The 11,358-nt window shown below is 42.6% G+C and overlaps 1 protein-coding gene across 1 annotated transcript in view; it reads left to right on the forward strand.

The window, feature by feature from the left end:
* Window positions 1-9,759, forward strand: part of STAC (SH3 and cysteine rich domain) — a 74,853-nt gene extending 65,094 nt beyond the window's left edge. The window contains exons 9-11 of the mRNA XM_075495596.1: window positions 155-206; window positions 336-473; window positions 9,381-9,759. Of these exons, the coding sequence (XP_075351711.1) occupies window positions 155-206; window positions 336-473; window positions 9,381-9,479 (289 nt within the window). The 3' untranslated portion in view covers window positions 9,480-9,759. The remainder of the gene's footprint in view (window positions 1-154; window positions 207-335; window positions 474-9,380) is intronic.
* Window positions 9,760-11,358: the final 1,599 nt, after the last annotated feature.

Raw genomic sequence — 11,358 nt, forward strand, 5'->3', positions numbered from 1 at the left:
ATAAAACCTTGCTGCCTCATTGAGTTTACCTGCAGCAAATGCTCAGATAAAATGACCAAGGAAGGACCACCTTCCTATTAGAAGGTAACTGTGGAAGCTGATGCAGCATAACAATTAAGAGTCATCTTAACTACTATTCCTCTTCTAATTACAGGCCAGGGGATATGATCACTCTTCTGGAAGACTCCAATGAAGACTGGTGGAAGGTATGTGCTAATTATTTTATATCTATCTGTTTTCTTTCCAAAGGGGAAAATATGTTATTTTCAAAACTGAACTTGTATTAAAGCTACTAGGGTTAACAACCTTCTTCTATCAATATGTTTTCTCCACAGGGGAAAATTGACAACAGAACTGGGTTTTTTCCTGCTAACTTCGTTCAAAGAGTGCAACACGATGAGAAGATTTACAGGTGTATCAGGACATTCATCGGCTGCAAGGAACAGGGACAGATAACTCTGAAAGAGAATCAGGTAAGTTCCCCTGTCCCAGATCCCCACCAGACTTTGGCATCAACAGTCTGACCAATGACTGGAGGGAAAGTTGTGCAAGATGAGCACAGGCAGATGGCGTTCACTGCAATTTTACTACAAAATGTATTATTTGTATGGTAATAGTCTCTAGTAGCCAGTGAAGAGCAGTATTGGTCTTGTGCAAATGCATACCCCCTGCTTAAAATAGCCTGATTTTTCAGTCTCACAGACGTTCATAGACACTTTACATATTATGCACTCTCTTACTGACTTCAGAGGGACAGCTTGAAGAAAACACATTCTTAGAGGTAATCTTGTGTGCCTGAAAAATGGTCCGGTTTTCTCCTCACTATTAGAGCTAATCTAATAAAAGACAGTGGCTCCTCCCCCAGACCTTGCCTTGCCTAAAGATCTAGACACAGCTCATTGTTTTGGCTTCAGCAGGAGCAGAGTTAAGACAGCACCAAACAAACATATAAATCTTAAATTTAACTCTTATTCACCAGTTGCAAAGTATCTTTAATCATTAATTACTTGTGTCGCCACTTACACACCCTCTTCTACAGGCTGTTATTTATTCTAAACTAGAAGTGCTGCTGTGAGTTCAAGTACACCACGTACAGTGAAGACTCACAGGGTCCATTCACCCCAGTGTACTTTCAGCAGCTCCTTCTACTTTGTGTCATTCAGGTGGGTTCACAATGCAAAAGCCATGGCTGCCATTATGGGGTGTGTCTATGATCTGAATTTAAATGTGATTTTAAATTTTTACCAGACATTTAGTGCATCCAAGTGTCAAGTCTGGTGATTCTGCTTGACATAAGGGGTATAAATGCTTGCTGAGGTAAAGCGAGAAAAGGATAGGGCTCAAAACCTGCATTAAGGGACAGGTTTGTGGCATAAGATCATGTGAACAGGAGAATGGTTGACTAAGGGTGATGCACAGCCTGGGTTCTCTGACACCTGGATGAAATAGAAAGCTAGATTTTTCTCACTGCATCTTGAGAAGCCTAATTCTTCCACCTCATTAGGTATTTCCTTTCCTTTGGCAACTGATGTCACGTCCCCAGGAACTGTTTGCCTTACGGTGCCTGGACAACCACTGATTTTAATACAGTAGAGCAGAAGTCAGCATCAGGGTGGACTTCAGGGCCACAGGTTTTTCCACAGGGAACTTCTGTAACACTTCACTCCACTGGTGGATAAGAAGGTCAGCTTGTACCTTTGCTGCTGCTGCCTTATGGGATAGCAAAACATACAAGTGCTAACAATCCTTGGGTATACACAGCTTTTTAAGGAAGGCACAGCAATACAGTGACCAGAATATATTTTAACTGCCCCTGTGCACATAGTACAAGCCCTGAAGGTGCTAGAAAGACAGAAAGTACTTCATTTTTTTTTTTTACCCAGCACCTCTTTTGATTGTTTATATATGTGCACATAGTGGGAAAAAATATTACCAAAGCAGAACAAGAGGTTTTGCACCCTTTGTGTTCTAGAATAAGCAATGCACAAGGGCAAAGCTTGGGGAAAGGGTAGTGTGGGAATACGGCATGCCAGCATGAAGGAATGGTCAAGGTCTGAGTCCCTTCTCGTCAGTGGGCATACGAGATGCTCTCTGTTAGTGTAGTTGCTGCTGCAAACAGTGAGGGCCCAGTTTTTTGTCTCATTTCTCACAAAACCATGGTTTCCAAGTAGGCAGGTCTGGCAGCTTCATCTAAACACAAGGACTTCTGTTGTCCCTATTTCATAATAGGCTCACAAGGGAGCTCGCAGTCAGGAGCTTGTCATCGTCTCTGGTAGGCCAAGAGGTAAAGAAAGGGATGAATCCATCCTGTCTGTCTACTACTTCCTCTTTTTTAGCAAACTTATTCAGCCCTATCTCAAACCCATGCAAATGCTGAGGTTGAATGTGAATGCTGTCAGGTCCTCACTCCCCGTGGGAGAGGCTTCAGAGGAAGAAAGAAATAAATAATTGATGTAAAACAGGGGGCAGAGATCAGACTGAACAAACACACGAATGCAGAGACATGAGAAGAAAAGAATGGAGCCAAGAGATTGCACTCCACCCTTGCACAAATTATGCAAAAAGGGGGCATTCAAGTAGCTTCAAGGCCATTTTGAGTAATTTCCAGGCAGGACAGTCACAGCAAAGCTATAGATACTCATCTGCTTCCCCCTGCACCCCCATGCAGCATTTGAGCCCCCCATAATAGCCCCCAGTGAGAGCTGTCAGCCTGCACAGAGCCAACACGTAGCAGCAGTATGGGGACAGGAGCACAAGCACTCCTTAACCTAGCCTATGGGACATGTGCCCACCATAGAGATCACTGCCTGAATGGCACAATTTTTTGTCTTTTTTTTTAGCAGAAGAAATTTGCCTTCACTGTGGAACAACTCTGATTGTGAAAAACATTTTAATTTTTATTGGGAATTTTTTACTTTAAAAATTTATTCTAGATTTCCAAAGTCAAATTTCCTTTCTTCTTTCTTCAGCCATTTTGTCTTATTTTCTGTCCTTCATTTTCCCATTGTTTTCCATGTGAAGCAGAGAGAGGGTGCAGTAGGGAAGACATAAAAAGAAGAAAAATCATCTGAATGGGACTTCTGGGAAAACTTTGTCAGAATTCTTTTTCTTTTTTCTTTTTTTTGTTCTATTTGGGGATTTCTGTGGGATGTAACCAGCCATTTTAGCTGTCTCTGGGCACAGTGTCCCCAGTGCTGTGAGCACAATATAAGTACTATGTGCAAAGCACTGGCTTGTTCCAGATTAGCAAGAAGGGGAGATTATTCATTGCTACCAATTCCTGTCAAGTCTCACTTTAGCTAGAAAAACTCATTAACTGGTCTAATAAATTCCTGTGACCATAGTATCGCAAATTGTCTCCATTTTACACTGTTAATTCACTTGGTCAAATTCTGCAGGGTCTAACAAGAGTCCAGAGCCATTCTGACAACGAAGGCAAGGAAGATATGCCAACAGGAAGACTTACCCAGTGACAGTAATATGAATTTTCAGTATATTGCTTGATACCATCCACGGCTTATACTGCAGGTCTCTATCCCCTTTGTGCCTTATATGAATGTTCCCAGGTAGAGAGTCTATTCTTGTAAGGCAAAAGGCAATATATTCACATCAACAGAGCCACAAGAATACCTTAAGAAAAGCCATTTCAGGCAAGCAGAGACATTTTCAAAGTTTGAAGCACAGTGGGTGAGGCTTTCTCTGAAATCATTTGCCAGTTTCATGCCCCAGGAATAACATTTGGAGCTTCAGCTTCATGCAAACCTTTCTGGCAAAGCCAATACTCAAGGAGAGGACTGAGGAAAAACAAACACAATTTGCTAACCCATCTTGAGCAATATGCACGAGCTAGTCTTCACAAAGGATCCCTTGAAAATTTCATTATGAAATATGAAACTCAGCCTGGGGGAGAAAAAGTGTACGGCTTCAGAGACATCAACATCTTGGAGTTTAGGGTTCACTGACACATTTGTGGGTCCTGAAACAAATTTAGAAGATGACTAGGCACCACAGGGTGCAATCGGGATTCTGTGGGAGGGAGGCAGAATTAGCCCCTGACATCAATAAAGGAAGATTATTAACAGGGAAACCAAAACCAGCCAGTTTCTGTGGCTTTCCACTCTTTTAAGCTGTCTCACACACAATACTGGCTGCATAATTTCCAACTCTGCTTGACTGTACCATCACTTGGATATATAAAGTTTTCTCCAGCCTGTAACTTCTTCTCTAGCCTACCCGAATTCATTACCACACATTATACAAATGCTTCTTTGCATGACTACAGGCTCTGATTTGACCTCTTTTCACAAAAGAAGAAGTCAGCATTTTGAAAAGATATACCTAATATATCATCCATGTTTGGAAAAGCATCTCTTAAAATGCCTCTAACATTTTTGATCATCCTTATTTTTAAAGAATTCATAATAATCTGTTGTTTGAATGTCTGTTTTTACTGCTCTTATAATATCCTACTTAAATAAAGGGAATAACCCTTTTTTAAAAAATAAACCTACTCGCATCTTTCACTGGCAGTCTCTCTGACGTCTACAGTCACACTAAATACAAACCACTTTAGAGTTGGGCTTTTTTTGATTAAATAACACAATTGATTTTAAGTTGCACAAGTGATCTTGTGCAATAGAAATTACCCCAAACCACAACATTTTCAACAAGACTGGCAATCAGAAACTCTCTGTCTCATCCAAATGTGGACTGTGAGTTTACATAAAGCTCAGTGCAACAGATCCATTTTGCAATGGATGTGTTTTATGAATGTCACTGATGTAAACTAGCCCTGTTACCGAAAGCATCTCCCAGCCAGCTTCTGTGGTGACTGCAAATGGGCCACTGCTGTTGTGATGGCCACAACCTCTGAACAAGAGCTGTCAGCCTTGCTGTCCCCTTGGCACCACAGCTCAGGGGACAAAATTCCCTCCTACCTCAACACCCAGTCACACGAATTTCAAAAAGAGTGACTTTTAGGCACGTGTACATTAGCAGCTATGTGCTGATCTGATCCAACCACCCCAGAAGAGCCTGGCAATGGACTTAAAGCAAATCCATGAGGTTGGGCTTAACAAGGCAGGATTGCAGCCCAGGTCTCCAGCCCCAGGGGATCCACCTGTCTTGAGTCTTCTTCTGATTAGTCTGGATGCTTTGTTGCTACCTGGCTTTTCACCTCACTGCCTAGGAATTAGTTTATGTCCCCACATTTTTCATCCTGGGATACTCTAAAAGGAACTGACCTTCTAAGAGCATGACTCAGCTGCCTTTGAAAATCAGTTGCATCACGGTGACTTACGCATTTGGACTGAACCACTTAGAACACAAACCCCGTGCAGAAAGTGATGTTGCAGTTCTTCATGTGCTCCCCAGCTATAACTGCTGCACTTCACAGCTAGGCCTAAGGGGAAAAGGGTATTTTTCCAGCTATCTCTGATTTTCATTGACGTCAGTCTTGCTGAACAGGGAGGGGTGTCCCCATTCATTCAGAGACACTGAGTGACACACAAGTTTTGCAAGAGTCCAAAACATGGGCACAGCCCATTATGCATCCAGTTTAGTCGAGGTCATCTTTAAAACCCTAAATAAGTGCTGTAGGTAAAATAAACTGGTGTTCTCGGTCCAAAAGCTAGTGAAACAGCTGACATAAAACCTGCCATCATCATTTGCACCATGGTTGAATGGGTATGAAAACTGAACTAATCATTTCCATCCACAAAGCTCACGTAGGCAAGAACTTCAGCGCACAGGCAGCAGCAGATGTAGAAACTCACAGTGTCCCTGTGCTGTCATTCTTACAGACAAATAGAAAACTTGAGCTTTCAAACCTCTTGACCTGGCACTGTCTGCAGGCTCCAGGACAGCTCTTGAAACTGTACTGTCCTCATAACCAAATTCCTACTTCATCAGAACCAGTCTGTGGCTGACAGATGGGTTAAATATATGGGAGAGAGAAAATAAGCGAAAGACAGCTGCAGAAAATTAGAGCAAGTTCAAAGTTACTCCTGGACAAAGAGAATTTGCCACTTGAGCCCCAATTCAAAGCACAGGACTTAGAAGAACAGGAAAGTATTAATGACCGCGCAGCTTAAAGGATCATTTCCTAATTGCTCATCTCCCCCATCTGCTTGGGGCTGACTGATGGCTAAAAAATCCTGAGGGCAGATGTTGAGAAGTTCAGACAACAGTCATGATCCGAACAGTTGTTTGTTTTATTTTTAGTGTTGTTTTATTTTTTTAAACAAAATGAGATGAAAGAATGGGGAAGTGACTTTATAATATTAGATCCAACTTTCAGCTAGTTCTGAAGGTGAATTGATGAGTGAGAAGTAGCCTGAGATGCGGTTTCTTACCCTGTGGCTTACTCTACTACTAACCTCTTGAGCCAGGGCGCAGGGAAAAAAAAAAACAAACGTTTGTCTCCATTTGTGTTGCTACCAAATTCACTGGAGAGTGGCTGCTCAGTGGCTCACTTACAAGTCAGGCCAGCAGCCTTTCCCCCCAAAACATGCCAGCCTGAGTAGCTGCCATTTTAAGCATTTTCCAATTTGATACAGCAAACTGTGAGTGCCTGATGGTAGCTGTGGCACCTTGTGCCTTCACAACCATCATGTTTGCTGTCTGTCACCAGGGCTAGTCCTCAGCGACACCTGATTCATCAGGTGGAGTCCAAAACTCTGGATACCACCATGCATTTACCTGGGGTTACTCCTGATTTACACCCACCTAAGAAAGTCAAGAGCCAAATTCCAAGGCTACAACTTGTGGGTGAAATACTTGGCAGCACTCACAAAAGGGGATGAGGACAAAAGTGGCCAAAGATGGTGTTGTCTTCCCTCTCCTCCAAAACTGCATGATTTGGAGCAGCTTCAGGGCTTTGCAAAGCTCCAGCAGCAAATCAGGACCTCCTGATTCGCACAGGATTAGGAAAGTGTGACATATTGTGGCCAAGATCACTCTGCCCCCAACACATCCCCTTCCTTCAGAAGGAGTGGGAAAAAACTGTGCCAGCCGGGGACCAGCACATGCAAGGCTTAGTGTACTAGTGTGAGAGAATTTCAGCTGGAATTTGGGAGAATTCAGATCAATGTATTAGTATGTAGAGTGAGAGAAGTTCTTACAGAAAGGCCTTGTACTCCTCATGCTCAGTGAAGATCTAAAGCTATTGCTGTAGCAGAGCACCCCAGCTGATATCAAGGAGCACTCAAACCAGCAGCAGAACCAAAAAAACCCTGTAAAAAAAGACCAAATCTGCCATCCTTTTTCACTCCAAAGATAAAGAAAACCAGCATTCAGAAAGTTCAGCATTTTTCTTTTGTCCACAAATCAGTCTCTTGACAGTACAAGACATCAGGGAAAAGTACTCTGGTCTCGCAATATGTTCTGCACCACACCAGGGGTTAAGCAAGATACGCAGCATGGCTAGTGAGCAGTGCAGACCTGCTGCAGGTCCCTCCTGGAGATCTGACTACTTTTGGGGTTTCTTTGGCCCATGCAAAAACCTTAGGTCTTGCAGACATCTTTAGTTAGGAGGAAAGCACCAGCCCGGTCTATTTATAGAGAAGCTGCAAAGGCTCATTTTCCCACACAGCAGCAGGGATCAACCGAGAAGGGGCATCTTTCAACCAAGATGCTATTTCCTACTCTTGGATACTGTGCCATGCTCAGCCATCCTTAGTCTGGTGCTTCTTTGTAGGCTTTTTCTCTCATCGTTCAAGTTGTCATAGTCTATCTCAGAGACACAGACCAACATCTAGCAGTAGTCGGAAACACCTTTCTGTGTACATGTGCTTTACACCTCTCTGCTTTGAATGGTGATGTGACTGGAGAGGGAGCAGCTGCTGTGCTAGGGATTCACGACACAAATGAGCTTGGCTCTTTTGCAACGGTACCTACACTAAATGGCATCAATTCCATACCTCTCCCACGCCTTCCGTTTGATTTAGCCCAAACAACAATAAATTATTTTTTTTAATTGCATGTCAACACTGTTGGTATGCTCAGTCATTCTGCCCCAGGGATCCAATTCAGTTAGTGTTAAGTGGGTAGCTTAAGTAAGAAAATTAATGAGTCCCTTTGCTTTCCAAACCTTTGTTTGCAGGTACAGAGATGCACCTGACCATTTCCGAATACTGGCGGTGGCAAATAGGAAGCAGCTTCACCTCCTTCTTATGACCTTTCATTTCCCTCTGGCAGCATCAGTGTTGCTAGTAAATTTTATGTATGTAACAACAGGAGGACAAGCTGGCCCAGAATTCAAATGTGGTATTTAGGTGTCACCATACAATCCATAACAGTCATGCTGAAATGCATTTAGCCAGGAACGTTTTCGAGCCATTTTTATTCATTTCATACCCTCTGAATTATTGTAATTAAACACTGTAAATACCTATCAGACAGAGCCTTTGTGAGTGTTAGTCCAGACAGAGGGCTTTAAATACCTGGCCCTGACATCATGAGAAATCAGTGAGGTGGTCTCAATAGGACCATCAGTTTTACGGCTATTTTTTAACCTTGTTTGATTAGTAGGAAATACATAGTTCCTTGGCACAGATGTTTGAAAACAATTCTTTATGTTGTGTGGCTCTGTGCTCAAGTGCCCAGTCTAAAGTACCTGCGCCACTAGGCTTTCAAATGGCTCACCATTACCAAAAGTATCTCGGGATGGGCACTAACATGGAAATACCTGAGATCACAAAGGTCTTCAGGAAATGCAAACCTTTACCATGATGTAATATTTGTACTACTGTAAAGAACATACAGTCTCACCATAATTGCCTCCATTTGGAGTAGGTGTTATGCAAACACACTCGCAGAGCTGGTTCAGATCAAATACTTTGGTATCCACAACAGGCACAGGCGCCTGTAGGTGCAAGAGCTGAGTAAATAGCATAACCCGCTGCCCATCTGAGAAGTACCTGGACTCTTTAAACATGCAAAAGAGAATATGCTTGCATTCAGATCAGCTGCTACGAGTGACCCGCCTTGGCATCAGGGTTACTTTTCTCCACCAACTGTTGAGGGAGCCAGCTAAGCTCATGATGTGAAAAACCAAATCCTCTCATACACAGACAACTAAATCACAGTCATTACAGTAGGCTGAAGTCATAATTCAAGTTTCAAAATCTTTGATCCACTACAAAGTTCTTAATGATTTTAATGTCTCTCATGTATATGTGGCATTTCAAGAAGGCAGGGGGAAAGGTAATTCTCTAAATATATGCATTTGAGTTTCTTATCAAAGCAGTGGGAGTCTAAAAAGGATTGTTCTACTTACAGAAGTAACTAGCAGGATGTCTAACCCATCTGCTAAATAGCCTGGAATAATTTGTCGCTTAATCATGGCAAAGAGTTTATTTTCATACCTTCTTTGCATTCAGATTTGTGTGACTTCTGAAAAGGAACACGATGGCTTTATCAAAGTATACAGCGGGAAGAAGAAAGGCTTTGTCCCCATAGATGTCTTAGAAAACATCTGATTTCAACAGCCTGCTTGCTGCAGTAGGAGCCCTTTGTTGGCAATGCCTGTCTGCCTCATCTCACACTGTGTCAACCCAGATGGGCTGTCCTGCAGATGTTCAGGGAAGTAGTGAGAAAACTGCAACTACAAGAAGAAAAAGACATTCAGATTGCCACAGCAACGCTAAGAAATAAGAAAAGTGGAATGATTGAAAGAAAGTATAGTCAGAAACCACTAGGGAAATGAGAGGTCCTTGGATACTAACAGGAATAAGGTAAGGAAAAAAAAGTCTGGGCTGATTTCTGGTGCAAGATGGCTGTTATGACCCTGATGGAGACAGACAGCTTGTTCTGAAGGACTAAATTCACGTCCTGTTCTTGTGTCTTAGAAAACTGTTGGACTGCTTTCTTGTTTGAAGTGTGTATTTAGGGGGGAGGGGGGAAAAATACCATTCAAACTGTCCTCGCACTACAGTCCAATGCTTGTAGTAAAGTGTGGCTGTGGTTCTACAGTTTTGTCCCCAGTATCAACCGATCAGTTTAAGCGTTTAATCCTGGTGTTTAGTCTCATAACAAAGCAGTTTGGAGACACCATGTGAGCGTCAGTCCGAGAAATGCACTGTGCCCTGGAAGTCGGCAGCTTTCTCTTTCTGTGCAATCTTCCCATATGAAAGAGTAGCAAACTTGTGTGTCCTTTGTTTTCTCTGTATACGAACAAAAGCTCTCAGCGTATGTCGGGTGTGATGGCTGCTCTCATAGCTCACAAAAATAGGTGGTCCTCCAATTCACGAGCCTTCTTGGAAGCATCCCTCTGTGTTTCCTGCACCTTTATCTGGTGACACAGAAAAATGGGCGAAATGCTGGGAGAGAGCCACAGGCTTGAAACGTTTTATATTTTTCTGTGTTTATTGCACTTAAAAGATTTTATATATTAATCCTATTTATAAAAAATGAAAGAGTTAACTAACACCCTGAAGACTGAAAATGCTAGGAAAGGACAGACTGCACACAGAAGTGAAGTCTGTAACTATCGAAATCCAGAACTCGTGACCGAAAAGCACTGAGTGTCTTAGCATTGTGTTCACACACCAAAGGTGTCTTCTTCACCTGCTAAATAGAAGTTTTGCAGATTCAGCAGTCAGTATACACTGACATTAATTCCTCCCTGGCATAAACCACCATCAGCATCCCGTACATCTTCTCCATCCCAGTGAGACTGTGCAGACAGGTCTATTTTGTCCATGTAAGCCTCCATCTTCAAATATGTTTTGGGCATATGAACCTTTTGGTACCTGGAGAGCAGTCTGTGGGACCTGTGGATCTTGACCAAATTATACATGTCAGCCAGTGCCAATCCTGTTGTAGAGCAGGGGCCCTATCCTGTTTAAAGACAGGGAACCTAATTTCCAAGTATTTAATTGGATGTAATTGCACCAAATACACTTAAACAGCTTAGCATGTATTATGACGTAGAGATTAAGTCCTATCCCAAAGCTCCCTGCTGAATTCATGCCTTATTTGACCAGCTTGAGACTGAATGCCAGTCTTTACTGCAATTAAACCCAAATTGGTGTCCTAAATCCTGATACTGCAAGAAGAAATTCAGATGCTGCCAGGTTAGTATAGGCCTTTGCAAAGTTGACACTATTTCGAAAAACAAGGTACTGGTTCTGCTTCCATATACTGAGGAAGTTTGAGTCTGTGTTGCACAGTCCAGGTCTCATAGTTGTGTTGCCCTATTTAAATAGCTGATCTTACACAAGGCCTTATGAAATCCAGTGCAGCTCTACACATGACCAGAAGTTCACAGAGCAGATCAGTCTTCAACCTCCGAGAGACACATTTTGCAGCTCTTACGTATCACTTAACTGCAGAGGAGGAAGTTGCAGGGGTGTCAAC

This window comes from Mycteria americana, chromosome 2 (assembly GCF_035582795.1).
Source record: "Mycteria americana isolate JAX WOST 10 ecotype Jacksonville Zoo and Gardens chromosome 2, USCA_MyAme_1.0, whole genome shotgun sequence".
NCBI classification, from domain to species: Eukaryota; Metazoa; Chordata; class Aves; order Ciconiiformes; family Ciconiidae; genus Mycteria; species Mycteria americana.